Source organism: Amblyomma americanum, chromosome 7 (genome assembly GCF_052857255.1).
Source record: "Amblyomma americanum isolate KBUSLIRL-KWMA chromosome 7, ASM5285725v1, whole genome shotgun sequence".
In the NCBI taxonomy this organism is placed as follows: Eukaryota; Metazoa; Arthropoda; class Arachnida; order Ixodida; family Ixodidae; genus Amblyomma; species Amblyomma americanum.
In genome coordinates this window covers 83771650-83789587 of record NC_135503.1, presented here as the reverse complement: position 1 = coordinate 83789587, position 17938 = coordinate 83771650, and the positions used below count along the sequence as shown (strand labels likewise).

General features: G+C 46.5%; 1 protein-coding gene across 1 annotated transcript in view; it reads left to right on the top strand.

The window, feature by feature from the left end:
• The window catches only part of LOC144097885 (uncharacterized), a 48815-nt gene extending 31573 nt beyond the window's left edge, over window positions 1-17242 (top strand). The window contains exons 8-10 of the mRNA XM_077630492.1: window positions 7748-7792; window positions 13875-13928; window positions 16913-17242. Coding sequence (XP_077486618.1) covers window positions 7748-7792; window positions 13875-13928; window positions 16913-17038 — 225 coding nt within the window. The 3' untranslated portion in view covers window positions 17039-17242. The remainder of the gene's footprint in view (window positions 1-7747; window positions 7793-13874; window positions 13929-16912) is intronic.
• The last annotated feature ends 696 nt before the right edge of the window (window positions 17243-17938 follow it).

Here is a 17938-nt window from a genome sequence, read left to right as displayed (position 1 = left end):
GGAAGCAGCCTCACGGCTGACCGCGGTGCCATCAGTCATTGTGGGACGCCGATGTAGGAGGACGTAGTACGAGCAGTGCGAAAACTGTCGATGTTGCGGAGTACCGGCGGAGTACGCCCAGGTCATCTCACCCTTAGCCACGTTCTTGGTTTGTGGCCCGGTCAGCCCGGCCTTGAACACGCCCTACTCAGTAGGCTAGCTAGGGGAGAAAATAAGTGCATGGTTGGTTGGTTGGAAGCACATGTCAGTCTCCCGGAGGTGTTAGGTCATGGTGCCGAAGGGCGGAAGGCCGATAGGCTGACGACTTAAGCCTCTACTGGATGGATCACACCACACATACTTCTGGTGTCTGAAAAAGCGCGAAAAGCGCTCGACGGCAAGTAGATGGCAGGTCCTAAACAAACCCCCAAAGACGGGGAGGAGCCCGAGGTAGGTGACCCAGGGTTACGTTTTCCTGTTTCCGGTGGTCGGAGCCCGTTGCGTTTGTGGGTGGTCAGGCATCCCGTGAGCGGGGCCGCATCATTGGGCAGTCTTGACGGTCTCCATGTCCTGGCCAGGCAGGCCAGTAATGAAGCCGAGACAAATGAAGGATGAGAGAAAAAACTCGCTGTCCTAATACCCATCCCGATTCCCATAACCCGTTCATCCAACCCCTTCCGCTACGTCTCAAGGGAATCTCCCCGGGCCCGCTGCCCCGCTGTGAGTCGCTATATAGCTTTTTAACCTTCCTCCCCTCTCATTTTTTCCATTTTCCCCACCTACGGGTGACAAAAGTATACCATTGCTTTAGGCCTTTTCATTTATTTTAAGATTGGATTAAGCTTGTTGTACGTCAGTGGTGCAAGCAGGGGCTTATTATTTCATCATTATTTTTAGGTTGCCCCAACCTAACGAATATTAAGAAGGATTCTCGCGGCGTAGGTGGGTACAGTCACGTGCGATGACGTGAAAGTACGCTAGATCGGCAAGCAGAATCAAGCACTTGTGCATATGCCATCTGGCTGTTAAATAGTTTCCGTGTTCCCCAAGTACCTCTCCGGGCAATTATGAAACATGATCAGTGTCGAATCAAGTGGTCACTCCTGGTATCTTGGGAGGTCACTCACAGTACGAAGCTTTACTGATACACAGTTAATCCTCTTCCAATGAAGAGGGGAGCGTTCCAAATAGCGATGGCAATCTCCCCTTCTCGTTGGTAAGCCACGTTTGAACATATCGTTGACTCAGTCTGGTTTGTAGGGCCATTTCCAGAAAGGACATTGTGTTCTGGCGACAGCGCCCCCGTGGGCACGGAACAGCTTCTTCCCTTTGCCGCCGCTGTTCTTCAGTAGAGGGTAAGAAGGGTGGCTTTCTTTTCTACCAGCGCAATTGCCCTGTGTTTTCACGCGTTGTTTTTATGACCCCCCCCCCCCCCCCCCCCAATGAAGGGTGCTCATGGGCGAGTGGGGAAACGCACTCTTTCTCCTTATAACAAAGGGTTGGCCTTTCTTCCGCCGCTGCCACCGTGCCTGCGTGCCAGGAGGCGGTGCTAGGTCGGCGCCTCTATTGTGACACGTTTGTTGTAAGCTCGCAGGAGATTTCGCGTGAAATTCCACCCAGACTGAAACTAGCCAATATTAAGAATACACACAGACATGCACACATATTCACTACAGTTGGCGTTTAACATATCGTTAAGCTGAGAACCAGAAGAGGCGATACTCTGCATACAAGAAATGTCATGCGTGTGCTCTAGTTAGAATCGTTCGATTGTAGACGATCTGCTCAGTAGTACCGCGTTGAAAACTGTTGAAAACTGAACATTTTGACGTATTTGTCTGTCTGGTTGGGTTTGAAGACTTATAATAAACTGCACATCTCCAACCAAAAAACAATGTTAAACCCAACGTTTCGAGGCCGGCTCGGCCCCTTCATCAGGGGTGACTGAGGGCAGTAGCTAGCCTCTTTAAGTATGGAGGGGAGGAGGGGTCAAAGGAACGAAAGCTGTGATGCGAAGGACGTGGCGGATGGGGAGGAAGTGGGGGGGGAGGGGTTTAAGGCTTAAGGCTGTGAGTCACGTTGTCGCACTGGGGGGGGGGGGGGGGGGGGTACATGGCGACTTTTTTTTCGTTGAGTTGCAGAGCGAAGTCCGAAGTCCCTGGGCATACACTGGGGGCAGGTTTCTTTTTGGGCGGTTGATGTTGTTCGGGGTGGTTTGGATGTGCCAGTATTCTGGAAGGAGCCTTTTGTGGTAATTTGTATCGGTTCCGAAGATGCTGGTTTCTTCGAACTTGATTCTGTGGTCTGAGTCCTCAGAATGTTCGGCTACAGGATTGCGCTCTCTTGCGAAGTTGCGGACGTGGTTTTTATATTGCCGAATTCTTTCTTTGAGATTTCTGGTTTTGCCGACGTAGCTTGCGTCGTAATAGGCGCAAGGAACTTTGTAGACAATGGCTTGGGCTCTTTCTCTCCGTAGATAGACAAAGCGGAACAGTGTTTGTGGGCTTGTGTGCAATTCTGCACCTTGTTCAACAGTTAACGCATGTTTTAATCTAGTCCCCGTACACCCCACATTCGCATGTGGGGTCCTGGACGTCAATTTTTATTTATTTATTTATTCATTTATTCTAACCTGAGGGTCATAGGCATTATAGAGGAGAGTGTGTTACATGGGGTTAAAAACAGAATGAGTACAATAGAGTGAGTGTTTTTAAAAAGACAAATTCAGTTCATTTTCGAATTGCGCAAAGAACAACCACAGAGCTAAGGACACACACACGCACACAACCCAAGCGCAACGTTTCTATAAATTCAACTTTACCCACAATATACAAAGTCACCTAGTGCATCGCGAAAATGTAGGCTATCTTCAATAGCTGCAGTATATGGAGGAAGATAGTCCGGCAAAAACGGGACTGAAAAACATCTTTGATAGGGCATTTTCCAGTCAATCTTGTGGCAATGATCAACTGGACGGCAAATGCATTCTTGTGGTGAAATGAAATCCTCATGCAGCGTTACGTGCTCATTTACTTGTGTATTAGAGTGGAGCGACTGATATTCCAGCGAGATTGTAATTGCTCCATATGAATGCTGCATATTCAAGTTTTGACCCCATTAGTGTTGTATAAGGCAGAAGTTTTGGGGACGGTAGATTGGCGAAGATGTTGCGACGTAAATAGCCTAAAATGTGCTTAGCGTTATTAGTCACGCATTCGATACTGGTAAGCAATGTTAATTTTCTTGTTATATAGATGCCCAGGTACTTATATGCAGTGGCAGGATCACGAGGAATGCCATTCAGATTATACTGTTACGGGTTTATTTACATTGGTGAGTTGATTTGAGCTTGGTGCGTCAGCGCAAAGATGGCGAGCTTTTTGCACTTTCCTTCAACTCCTCGTCGTCTCTTCAGCATCGCGTGACACTTGCCCCCTTCGGAAGCGAAGCCCCTTGGGCCAGTCATTAAGGGTCCTGAGAACGGCAGATCTTCATCCGTGCAGCGTGCACAACTTGTGCTTGCCGAGAGGGGCGACCTTGTGAAGATTGGAGAGACACCATGTAGTTCAGGCCATTGAATCGAGAGAGCAAAATTAACGGGCTTGTGTAGTGCGATAGCAGCTTATGTCACAAGCTGCGCTTGCGGAGTCGCGTTCACAGCAATAGTAAGCCGCCGGGCAAGTAGCTGGCGTCATTGTGACGGCGGTCATAGCGCTGCTTAGAGCGGTCCTGCGAGGCCAGTGCGCGTAGCCGGGCGAGCCTACGAGCCTCTTCAGCGCCGAACAGGGTGCTTGAAACAGAAGGCTCAGTTTCCGGATAAAACGGTAATATGGTGTCGAAAGATCTTCGAGGCGGACGGTATATAGAAGAAAAAATGGGCTATAAGCGGTTTTTCCCTGTCTCGATGTGTTATAAGCATAAGTAATGAAAGGAAGGACGTCGTCCCAGTTCTTAAGACGTGAGTCGACATACATCGCAAGCATGTTGGTCAGTGTCCGGCTTGTAAGTTCAACGAGGTCATTTGTCGGTGGGAGTACGGCGTTGAGTGTCGGAAATGGCAAGAACAAAGGCACAGAAACTGGTCCAAAGCATCTGCCATAACTTGACGGCCACGGTCACTGAAATGACGCGAGTAGGCCCACGACGGCGGACGGCAGCATGAAGAATAAAGAGAGAATCTTTAGCTGCGGTGGAGGAAGGTATGGCGGCAATTTTAACGCACATGATGACCCAGCGGTTGCCTTTGGACGAGCTGGGAAACGGTCGTAGTTGGTCGTAAGAGGTCAATACCCACTTCCTCATACGGTGTGTTCGGAGGTACACATGGCACCGGATGCAAGCGTGCTGGCGGAGTAGTTGTTGGAAGCTTGAACCGCTGGCACTGCACACAAGAGGCCACGTAACCCTGAGGCGTGCGACGCATGTTTGGCCAGTAAAAATGTTCCTTAATTCGGGTAAGGGTCCTGGCAAACCAGCCATGACGTCATCGTGCATTTCGCGTAGAGCAGAGGAATAGAGGCTAGCCGGAACAACGAGCAGAAAGCTCGCACCTCCAAACGAGTAATTCCTTCGGTAGAATAAACCGTCGCGAATGCAGAAAGGAATAGCAGATGCCGGATCACATGTAGGCTGCTTGGAAAACCGGTACCAACTGCTGATCTCTGCGTAGTTCACTCTGGAACATATCAAGATCCGCAAACTAAGGAAACTGCGGCAAGATAGTCTCCAGATTTGTTTTCATAGCAATAAGCAGTCGCGAGTGGCAGCCGCGAGAGGCAGTAAGCGTCGGCGTGCTGGCGGCCACTTTTGTATGACACAATGAAGTTGAACTCCTGAAGGCGTAATGCCCAGCGGGCCAACCGACCGCAGGGGTCGCGCAGATTTACAAGCCGGCGAAGCGAATGGTGGTCTGTAAGACTGTAAAGACACGACCGTGAAGGTACGAACGGAATCGCTATATGCCGGAAACAACGGCGAGACACTCTTGATCGGTCACTGTATAATTTCGTTCTGACTTGCTGAGAGGGCGTTTTGCGTAAGCGACAATATGTTGATTGCCGGAGGTGCGTTGTATGAGCACAGCACCCACGCCGATGCCACTGGCGTCAGTGTGAATTTCGGTGTAAGCTGTCGGGAACAAACGACGCAGTATGGGCCACGATGTAAGAAGAAAATTGAGCTGGCTGGCGAAACGCAGAATCACATTCGGCAGTTCACATGAAAGGAGTGTCTTTCTGCAAGATACATTTGAGCGGGGTAGGCTAAGTCAGCAAACTTGAGAACGAAGCGCCGAAAGTAAGAGCAAAGTCTCAAGAAGTTCCTTAGTTCTTTCGGAGACTTGGGCTCTTTGAAATAGTTGGCAGCTTCAATCTTCTGTGGGCCGGGTATGACGCCACCCTGGTCAACCAGATAACCAAGCACAACGATTTGGCATTCCCCGAAGCGGCACTTCTTAGAGTCCAGCACGACACCCACTCTCCCTATGCATTCAAGAACAACGCCTACGCGGCTGTTATTTTCGGCTTAAGTCTTCGCGAAAATGACGACACCATCCAGATAACTTATGCAAAACATGCCACTTCAGTTCACGAAAAAGAGTATCTATGTAACTTTAAAAGGTGGCAGGAGCGTTACATGGGCCGAATGGCATCACATAAAATTCATACAACTCATCTGGGGCAGTCTTCACTCTACCAGCGCCAATGGCCGAATCGTCGGCCTAGTCTCAATGTGAGCGTTTGTGACCCGACCTTCCAGTCTCCTCAGTGCTTCTACCGCTACGCACCACTCCGGAACGACTCAACTTCCTCTGACCAGACCCTGGCTCCCCCGCTCAGCGCTCCCGCCAATCGCCCCCCCCCCCTCCCCCCCGCCGTCCTTTCGTCGCTACCGGGAAAATAGCAGGTACGGCCGATGGATGTGCGGTCCGCAGGTCATCGATATTGACTATTCCTCTGCCCGTCATGTTGTTAAAGAACTGCCTGGAAATGTTACTGGACGGTGTTTGCGTTATGGCCTTAGTGGATACTGGTGCCACAGTGTCGGTGATGAGTTTAGATTTCAAAAACCACCTTGGTTGTGAAGTAATGTTCGGTAGAAATAGTGCTGTCATATTGCGGGGCGTAGGGGGCGAATCACTGGTACTGCTTGGTATGTCAATGTAGTGATCGCTGTCAACGTGTTCTGAACTCAATTCAAGGTGCTTTCTCGCTCTAGGCAAGACAATATCCAGGGTGTTGGCTTCTTACAACCGGGCTGCGCAACTATCGACTTCAGCAGTGGCGGGATCTCATTATGCGCTAGTCTTCGGTCGGCCGTCAGCGAAAGCTCGCCGCCGGATCCCAAAGGGTCTTCTGTGTCCGAAGATACCGTCGTTGCAGCGATGTCCACCATCTTCGTCCCAGTTGTCTCCTCGAGTGCTGTCTGGGCTGCCTTTGGCGCTCTAGTGGAACCCGCTTTTCTTGCTTGCGCCAAACAGAATGTGCTGGCGCACCGTAGCGTCATCGAGTGAATGAGGGCCAGGCCACTCTTTGTACTGTTAATCATTCCAACGTTAATGCCGTATTACCGCGTGGTTTGAAAATAGCCGGCTTTGAATAACACATTTCTGTGCTTGTCGGCGTGCTCAGTGACGCGTTGCTCGTGAGTCTAGACGTCGGGTGGCAATGTAAAGGAAAAACTATAGATGTGCATAAAACGCGCATGATCTTATATCTGTTAAGTTTAATTCTGCTGTCCATGTTCTGTACAAGTAAGAGCGAAGATTAAGTCTGGAGCGGAGAGTATCTGTGTCGTTGTGGTTACGGATTCCTCAATAAATTACAGAGTCGTTTGCATTTAGAATGAATGGTATTCTATACGGGAGAAGAACGGTGATTAGTATAAACTGAAAATAAGAGTGTTCACAAACCACTCAGAAAGACTAGACAGGACGGAGGCTGTGTGCATGGGTTCCGTAAAAATTAGCGCTGTTTTTACTTCTGTTAAACAATGTTACACCGACTAGCCCAGCAAGAGGTACTGTTATAAGAGTGTTCTAAGGATGGATCCTTGTGGTATGGCATACGGCAGACACCATGTTATTAAGCGATGAGGTAAGGAGCGCCATTAGCTAATACAAATTGCAAGCGCTTAGGTGGGAATGGTACAGTTAAGTCTACAGTCGTTACGATCGAGATCAAGATGACCTAAGTTATGAAGTAATAAATAATGCACACTTTTTAAAACGATTTCAAGAAGTCTAAAAAATGCAACCTGCGCAAGATGACTTACCATGTATGCTGTGGATAGTATTAGTGAATGAAGGGAATTGTGTTTTGCAATAATATGTTTGACGAAATCTGCGTTGCGCAGAAATGAAAAAAAATTGTGGTCAAGAAAGGCAGTTTTCACCTTGAAGATCAAATATTCAAGTAATCTGGAGCACATTAAACTTCATGAAGTGCTCTTGTCTCTTATGACTGACACTATTGTTTTAATGGCTGAAGGGTAGGGTTCCTGTATTGTTTCGCAGTGGAGATGCCGCGCCTGTTTCTGTACCCATTTCTTAAAACAGTACGAAGTCAGCGTCTTTTGTTCACTACAGACCGATACAGCGTCACTCCTACTTATATCATGGCATTAGATCTCGCGAAGTTTGAAAGAGTAATGGGCGCCAAGGGGTTGAATTTGCGGAAGCAAAAATTGGGAATGCACGCGTTCATTTTTTTCGTCTAACGAGCGAAGGAACTGTAACCGCGTTCGTACACTTCTCTCTTTTGCTGTTCAGAAGGAAGAAAAAACAGAAATTGGATTTAACGAGCCTCCACCTGCCGTAAGTACCGCGGAACTTCTTTCCTCTTTGAGTAGAACTAGTCATGTGACGTCACATCACCAATATTACTTTGAAAGAAGAATCAGGAACATCCAGTGGGCACTAGAAGATTTCTATGACAGAAAGGGGACATAAAAGAGGTCCTCCAGATGTCCATGGAAAGAGGCGATGGCTGGGCAATCAGGCACTGAGTGGATAGGATAACTTCAAACAGTAGTTACTGTTTCATTAGTCCGCTGACGTGGGAGTTGAGTCGATTGACCTTTCCCAGCTCATGGCTGGCATATTGTTCTAATAGACGTCGTTAAGAGTAAATAAATGATTACAATAATTGATGTATCATTAAAAGATACGTCCCCTGATCATTGAGGTGGAGACCGGCCGTACAGTAAACTATGCGCTATGTAACTGTGCGCATGGTTAGTAAAGTTTGGAGCTCATTATCGTTGCCTAACGGCAGGATGTGCTTACATAGAGAGTAAGGCGGCCCGTAGTGCGGGTGGTGCACGTCACACACTTCTAACACAGCTAGTGGATTAGCATGTCTCTAAGATTTTTAATTGAGGTATGGAAGTGGGGGAGTGGGAATGGCTCGCATTATGCTGGTCACAAGCTCGCTGCTTAGCGTCCAGGGATCCTACACTTCCTTTTTCCGTTTATGAGACCCTATGGGCGCTTCCCGGTTATTTTAAATATGTGTGAGTACCTTTGGCTTCATAGCACTAATACTTTTCCCTCAGTATTGGCTCTTTTGTTTCCGGCCTGAAATGTACAATCCTTTGGCAATTTTTGCATACTACATTCCTAACTGTATTGAGCGGGATTTCAATTGTTGGCAACCTTAACCTTGTTTTCCTGTTCAGAGCAGCCTGCTCGAGGGTATATATATATATATATATATATATATATATATATATATATATATATATATATATATATATATATATATATATATATATTGCAACAAACTTACGTTTAATATGGTGGCAGGCGCACACTGCCGAAGAAATACTTATATGTCAAGTTCGCAGTAAGGAAGTAAGCGCCCTAAATATTGCTGAAAAAATAATTGTATACGCGGAATTACGACAGTTCAGTTAGCGATCTGACAGCGCTTATTTCCTGCTGTCTTTTACGCCCTTTAGAATCATTATGGTACATATAGACTTCATGGTGAATCACGGTAGGCAACGGCATTAAAATACAACCATGCTGGTCTCACAAAAAGATTTAGAATGCAGGGAAAGCACAGATCAGAAAGAGTAACACAAGCGCGACACACGTAAGCGCCCTGAACGGGTAAGTCTTTCTCCGCATTGCTTCCTCCGTAGACCTGCCTTCAGTTACAGGCCGGGGACTCTTACCCGTTGGGCTAAGATATCAGCCATTATTATCAAGTTACGATTCTACAAAGGAGGCTAGTCTTCCTAACGGCATGACGCTGCAGAAGTGTTTAATTACAGCACCATTTTATACGCACAATACCGTCTGCAAGGTATCCTCCACGACTTTAATTTAGGGTGGAAGGAACGGTTACTTACCAGCTACTAACTAGCGATCATAGGTAAGAGAAGGGTACTAAGGATCGACTTTTACCAAACACCCTGAATAGGCCCGTAAATATTAGTAAAAACGTAGTAAAATCAAGTCGTAGTTATACACTGCTGCACTTACTACCTTTTTACTAACCTTTTTTTTTCAGAGAGTGCAGGTTAAAAAACGCTAGGTGGTCGAAATTTCCGGAGCCCTTCACTTCGGCATCCCTGATAGCCTGAGTCGCTTTGGGACGTTAAACCCTCACAAAGCAAGCTAAACGAGTGTAGCGTGAAACCGACGAAAAAAAGGAGAACACAGCGATCGTCTATGTCGTCTTCTTATTTAACCTTTGAACTGCTCGGCGTTGTATCACCCACTCTAAGCTATTACCAACTTGCACAGTTATCGATCCTTTCGCGAGAACAGCAGTGGCCCCAACGACAAATCCTCTTGCAATACAGCCAGTAACTTACGTGTTACAAAAACTCACGTGATCGCAAAATACATATGGTTTTTAATAGCTACATAGGGAAGAACGCCTGTAGTGTCCTCTGATCAAAATGAGGTCAAGGTCTGAATATGGCAGGGCAAATGCAGCTTATACACACTTAAAAATGTCTTGCTGCATCAGCACATTTCCTCTTAGTGCCGTATGCGTTAGGGAAACGTATACGCCACAATGGCTCAGAGGCCCTGGTGCTCATTTGCTGACGCATAAGGAACATGTTTGGTACCGGCCGCGGCGGTCGCATTTCGGTAGATGCTAAATGCTGAGTCCGTGTACTGGGCGATTTCAGTGCACGTTATAGATCCCCGGGTGGTCTAAATTATCCGGAGGGCTCCACTTCAGCGTCTCTCATAGCGCGAGTCGCTTTAGGAAGTTAAAGCCCACAAAACCAAGCCATTTGTGAAACGTACAAAACTTGTCCTTGTCGTCAAGGTGCAAACATTGGTTCCTGTGTTTAAAATGTCGGTTATTGCAAGCACAGCGCTGACACATTAGAAAATTCAAGTGCACCAAACCTTCAGAAATCTAGAGATCAGATGCATCGCCACGCAATCGATCGGAGGCTATGTTATTGCGCCAAATAACGGCGCCATGATAAGTGTACGTTTTCCGAGCGACTTACCCCAATTTTTGTCTTGGAAAACATAGTGTTGTTTGTCGTTCTCTGCCAGAATCCGATGCTATTACGACAAAAAATCTTGGCTGACAGAGTGCGCGGAAATTTAGGGGTCAGGTGGTGATTATCGGATGCAACTCGAGAACGAAACAGCATGTACCACTTAAAGCAGGCACTCTTTCCAGTGGTATTGATCTATTATAGTGGTGCTGCGGCCAAAAGCATATCTCATACGATCGCCACGGGGAACTAGCTACCTGCAGGTGGAGTGCAATGAGAGGACATACCGCATTCTTAAAGGCAACACTGCGCTGGGCTTGAACTCGCCTGCTATGATGTCTACAGTGAGTGTCTAATGTTATTGCGATCTTCCCGCCAAAACTCCAGTTGGAACCGGTTCAATTCCCCTTAGATTGTACGCATGAGTCATTGCCTTCTGGAATGTTTCAGTACCTTCCATAGGATTATTAGACATGATTGCAGTAATCTGATCCACTAAACCACCTCAACCCGCCCACTAATGTACCTTAATCCATTTTATGTGGCGGGACTAAGGGAATACTTTCAAAATATCGGGGGTCCTTTGGAATTTCAAGGAAAGGGCTCTTATAATTTCAACCTCCTGGGAATCTTTAACGGGCACTGACATCGCACAGCACACGGGCGCCTTTTGCGTTTGTGTGCTGTGCGATGTCAGTGTACTATTAAGATCCCCAGGTGGCCTTAAGTATTGATGCGAGAGCATTTCTAGGCTATGTCGACGGGGTCGTGTCACGCAAACGTGTCAGCAAAATGTGTCCGCAGCGATTGTGATTTTTTCAAAAGAGGTAGCGTCAAACAAATGTTTGTGGTCGATAGAGGAATATGTGAGGATGATGCACAAAAAACATTATGTCAATAGAATGATTAGGCTAATTATTAAAGCCAATAACATCAAAAAGTTGAAATAACACTGACGTCGATATAGTGAGTGGATGAAACCACAGACGTGGATGGAAAAATATTGGAGAAATGGGCAAACAAGTGAAAAAAGTCTAAAAAAAATTAAAATGTGTTCGAAGACATAATTAATCGAAGAAAAAGCTTGACTCGTATAGATTAACTAGTTAATTATTAGAATGAGAATTCAATAGACCGCTGAAGAGGCTGGACGGGTGTATAATAAGTGGACGGGAAAGCATCGTTGGTGCCAAATTTTAAAGCACAAAATGAGTGATTGAGATGAAAGGGGGGTATAATCATAGTAAAACTAATTAATTAAGGTGAGTAATAACGAAAATGGGAAACAATTAAGCATTATGTGGACGGGAAAGCAACCATGGCGCCAAATTTGAAAGGCATCGAATGTCGAGGAGGCTTCAACGCTTTCGCAGACCTCTAATGCTGGTAGCCACAGTGATCTGTAATTATTCCGGGGCTTCCCACTACGGCGCCTGTTTCTTCCTTTCTTCTTTCACTCCCTCCTTTATCCCTTCCTAACTGTGCGGTCCGGGTGTCCACCGAAATAGGTGAGACAGTTACTGTGTGATTTAATTTCTTCAAAACCAATTTTCACTTTTACTTCTGACATTAAAAATTTAAAGGTCCCCCTGCCGGGTTGGGCAGGTTGCTCACAATCCAGTTGCCAGATTGCCGTCAGACACGAAGTACAGGTCAGGCCATGTCAGGAGAGAATGGCCCCTCAGGTCAGGCTGTAGTGACATAACAAGGTCACGTCAACTCTCTCCACCAATCAGGGAACTTTGTTACAGAGAAATTGTAAATAGCATTATGGCAATCTAAATGCTACCATGTCAATATGTCGATGTAATATGCTGGACGGTGCACTATAATTGAAGGGAATATGCTGCTGTTGTTTATAGCTGCAGTTCGCGGATAATTAAGGTGCACATCGTCCTGAAACCGGCTCCAACGTGAAGCCCATCTTTACGGAAGACTTGACGCCGTACGTGCGGCAGATCTGAAGCAAGCATGAAGACAAGCTTACCTTAAATGTTTAGAGACATTCCCTCTATATCAAATCACACACACACACAAAAGTGGTAAGATTTTTATGAGTTAAACCGAATAGAGATTCGAGAGCATGTGTTTAGCCTGGTTGCTAAACCACTGGTGTGAAGATGAAGTCGACCATGGGAAATGCACAGCGCGAGAATGCGTTGCATTGTAACACGAGGCGCGAGCGGCTGTGGCAATTGTATAATGGTTTCACGCAGTGGCCAGCAAAGCCGATCAGTTCGCGCCGCCACTGGTTAGAAACACAGTCGCGGAAATATTGATTTTATTTCTGAGTGGGATGCTATACTCGGTTTGGCCAAGGTCACCCTCTCTACCATTGGGTACAGCTGGCACGACACTCCTTCGAACTTCCTCCTTTTGGCTGCTGCTTGCGCCACGCTCTTCTGAATTTACTCGAACTTACCCCAGTTACCGAGTTACTCCAAGCTTAACACAAGATTCTTGTTTGGCACCGCGTTAAATGGCGCTCTCGCACTAAAAATCTTTTTATGATTAAGGGTGTGTAAAGCAAATGTATCAGCTTTAGCTGTAGTGTGACAGCAAACAGTTTTTCGCTGACACATCGTGTTTTCTTTCACGCAGTCAGCCGGTTCACAGATACCCGTCAGGTCGGGAATTTTCATGGCGGGGAAGTATCGCGGGCCGACAAATCCTATTAAAATAAATGATTTTTCGGTCCTGCTATGGAGCCCTTGTTCAAAAATATCTAGTAGCAGGGCCGAAGCGACCTTTATTTGGACAAACTTACCGACGCTAGATACTTTCCCTCCATGAGAGTTAACCTCTACGTCCATTCACACACACAAAAAAATGAACACCTTTGTGAGCGTTGTAACATAATAATAATTGTTTTTTTTTGTGGAAAGGAAATGGCGCAGTATCTGTCTCATATATCGTTGGACACCTGAACCGCGCCGTAAGGGAAGGGATAAAGGAGGGAGTGAAAGAAGAAAGGAAGAATGAGGTGCCGTAGTAGAGGGCTCCGGAATAATTTCGACCACCTGGGGATCTTTAACGTGCACTGGCATCGCACAGCACACGGGCGCCTTAGCGTTTTTCCTCCATAAAAACGCAGCCGCCGCGGTCGGGTTCGAACCCGGGAACTCCGGATCAGTAGTCGAGCGCCCTAACCACTGAGCCACCGCGGCGGGTAGCGTTGTAACATGAACCACCTTTTCAGGATAGGTGATCTGGATGACGAGAGAGATTGCCAATTTTTTCCCGCGGAGAATTCGGTGGTTTTGGTGGCGTGATCTCTCATTCGCGAAAAGAAAACTCGCCTTAGGAAGCTCGGTAAAGACGCTATATTTTCTTGCGGTGTCTTCATTTTACACTTCTGGTGATCATTTTGGCAGTTTATTTGCAGTGCGAAACTTCAAGGGGGTGTTGTGTTGTGTTTACAGACGGCGAAGCAGTTCTTCCATTTCGCCTGGGTGATTTTGAGGCTAATTATCAAGGTAAGAGATGGAATTTTCACCTGGCTTGAGACGAAAAAGTCAACCCAAATCTCTCGCAAGATAATTTTATCACCACTACCTGTGACGGGCGAAATCGTGTCGGAAGTACACATTTGTTGAGGACTCTCGCTCATAACGTAACTGATAATAGCGCAAAATATATATCTCCCAAAAACTGAAAATAAGTGGAAACATTTTCGCCAATATACAAAAATAAAATACTGTTTCGACTAATGATAGCAACGAGAGAAACGCCTAAATGGTTCCTCTTCGAACCGTACTTGCTGGTCAGGCACTCGAGAGGCCTGTGAATTATGATACGTTGTTTTGATTGACAATGCTTTGAACGTCGAATAAATTCCAGTAATGGCTGTTTGACGCGAGAGCAACAGCGCGCTACCACGGTGAAAATTGTGTGGAAAAAAAGAGACAATAAAAACTTGTTTTTTTTCGGGTTTGCTAAAGGCTTACGGACTTCGCGGCAGTCGCGATGTAAGGAGGGAGCTATGTTCTGTGCAACGACGAGGCATAACCGCGGAGCTCCGCGTTCTCGAGATGCCTGTCTTCAGGCAGCAGCTTATTATTTTTCAATCTTTTTAGGTTGACCAAACCTAATATATGTCCCTATATGTGTTATTCTTTACGGTGACTCCGAAATATCAACGTAGTGGTGCTTGCACCAAGACGACGCAGAGTATTCAATTCTATTTATTTGGATGAGAGCGCACGGCAGAAATTCATATGCTTTGAATACCATCCTCCCCCATGCCAAAAATGAAAAGGAATATGGCCCACTTGCGCTGTCGCAGGGTGGTTTCCGAGCCACACCTACGAGTGTGCGCTGTCGTCAGAGAAATGAACGGTGACGTCCGCCAAGGTTATCAACTGAACCACTCTTGCATCGTTATCCTTGTAAAGGCAAACTCCTTTGTACACATGGCACCACCTGTGCTGCTTGATCGTTCTATGACCCGGTCCAGAGCTCCCAGCGCACGCCTCATCTTGTTACTGCTTAACATTTTTGTGAACTGCATGAACTGGTGACAGTTGTCGGCTACTGCACTAAATACATCCATGGTGCCTCCCACACAGTAATTAATTTAGTCCGTGAAAAATAACCGTGGGTGGTGCTGCATATGCTCAGGCGCTCGGTAAGGTTGACAGCCCCTTTCGCGTGTGCTGCATGATGCGCGGACTTTGTCAACCATTGGAGCCCAAGGGAGTTTACTTCTAGGATGTGTAGTGCCCGGGCCTCCTTCCTGTAGCGCCTGTGGGAGTCCTAACCTTCGGAAGAAGGGCGACCAGATTTCCCTTCCCTTCAAGAGACTTCGAACGCTGAAAATGCACAACGAGTCACACGGCGTGGCTTATATGCAAGATCTTTACATAGGCTGTACCTGCGATAGGACCTTTTACGTAGAGCTATCAGGATAGGCGGGCGAATCTTCTGTGCACTGCGGTAGCTCCACGCATTTCATGTCACGAAAGTTTCGACTACACATGTACGTTCAGTGAACGACTCCCGACAGCGAAATCTCGCTATGCGCCTGAGTCTCCTCCAGCCAGGTGTCTGGCACGTCCATGACAGTATCAAATTTCATCATCCTCATTCTCGTATACTTATGTCAGCAGCGAGGAAATGCGCGAATAATTGGAATATTACGTTTCCTCCTTCTTAAAACGTTGGCGTTCACACTGGGCTCCGTTCAAAATTTTTGGTTGATCAACTTTTTCGAGGGGATGAAATGAGCCAGCATTTCGTGTTAACTTGCCAATTTCTTCTAATTCTGATTCTATTTAACTCCCGAACTTGTCTGAACTGAGGTTCTATTCTGATTCTATTTTATTGCACTTCGGTTCGTAATCACTTCTGTTGATTTTTGCCGAGTCATTCTTAGCCCGGTGTCTCTCTCTGCTCCCCTAAAAGTGAAGAGGAGAGAGGGAGAGGGCATGCGGCAGGTGGAGAGAGCCAAAGCCCCCAAACCACCACGTGCCATTTGCCTTGATTTGTAGGCAGGTGCTTCATAGAGACACCCCCACAGTCGCCGGACAGTTCTCGCCTTCATGACATTCCTAATGATATCTCATTAAAAAACCTTTTGTCGGTTCCTACTTTGTACCTTACGACTTGTTAAGGCGTTATTCACCACGGCTCCAATGCTCATCTCACATAAAGTGCGCCTAGCTCTTGAATTTCGCGGCACTTTCTTGAGGCGCAGCATTCAAAAAATAATTCGCTAATTGGCATGCGCCCCTGATACAAATCGTTCTACGGCAGCAAAAATACCCGAAATAAGCAAATATCGAAGAATTTTTTCAAAGCAAAGTTCGCAGCTTCGCCCCGCTGCTTTAGCTTAGAAACCACATCCGGGATTTCGACCAAAGTATCAGTCAAGCCAGATACGAACTGCGCACTTGCTGACGTTCTTGTGGTGGATGATGTGCCTTTCAAGAAGCTCGTGTAGACACAGGCGCCTCTTAATGGAAATAATTTTTTGAAATTCAATGGAACTTCTCGAGTTCATTTCATCTGCAGAAGGAGACAACGCTGCACCAATGGCTGTGGCTAGAGTAGCGCGCATTTTGTGACGGTCACGTACGAAGGTTAAGATATCGTTGAGATATCGCTAAACGAAATGCACCTCAAATACTTTAGTCACAAGCACAATCTTAGGCAAAATTTCAGCAAGTACACTGCGTAACTTGTGCTCGGCCATCACTCTCATTTTTTTTCTTTGAAACACTAGGTATATATGCTTCGTATATGCCACTGAAATAACAATTTTCCACACAAATTATTAATATTTGATGCGGAGGTATTTAGGATATTCAATTTAAACTAACCACAGGGAAGAATTTAGGGACGCAACATCATTAAAAAGAAATAAACTACATTCGCCATCTCTTTGACTTCGCTCTTCTGAGTGCACGTTTATCTCATGTCGTGTATAACCTGGCCTGTGGTTTGTTCTTTCTCCTTGCAGAGCCAGATTCTGTGCAGCCTGTTCGAATACGTGAGCTTCCTCAGCAGACGGGAAGAAATGGCAAAAATGCCGTTGATCGTAGCCATGGGAGGAGGAACGTCGACCACCGGTTTTAGCCACGGCTGATTGGCGTCACCAATCTGTCCAGCGACCCAAGCCTTGTCTTCAATCGTGATGAAAGAGCTGGCCTTTCATTCTCACTGGCCTTAACGTGCTAAAATATGTTGGATCATTATTTCATTCTTGACACATTTTCTATTCAGAATGGTCTAGCATTCACACCCACCGCTCAGAACTTCGTTATCCGCCCCATATGCCTAAATGTTCCTATATAAGCCCTATATAAGTCAGCACGGAATTAAACAGCATAATCAATTAAGCGGAAGTTCTGGAGAAAATTTTCCCTTCATTCACAGAATGAATATATAGGACGTCCCACCTCGCGAGTTTCTCCTTCGAGCGAATGCCCGCCACCCAAGATAATGTGGAAGTAAATTTCTGAGAAGGACTTCAAGCAAGCATTTTCGCTGCTCCAACTGGCAAAAATTTCTCTAAAACTCATGAGTGGTTCTGATAGCTGCACCTGCCGCTAAGCCTATCAAGACCACGCCACCAGGGGCGGCCCTCTCCCCGTGCGTCCTTTATATTACAGGGACAGCTGAGCAGCATTCGTCGCCAACCATCAGATGAAGGTATACGAGTAGATATTTTAACTGTTTCCGAGTTCTTCTTTGCCAGCTAGCATCAGACTTCTAGGAACAACTTTTCACTGTTACGCACCTGTGTCACGAATTCACGATGAGTCTTTTGTATGCGCTGGGCTTATTGCTCCTTCAAACTCGCATACAAAGTTAAGGTGAACATAATAACAGTAGTCAACGCTTTCAATTGAAATCTTAGGCGTTACTCAGAAGGAAGTTAAACTGGTCGCGAATGTGCGATCTCCGACCTGCGCTCAGAAACTCAGCGTCTGACATTTGTTGCAAGTTTTGAGGGAAGAATAGGGGCAGGATTGTTGAATTTAAG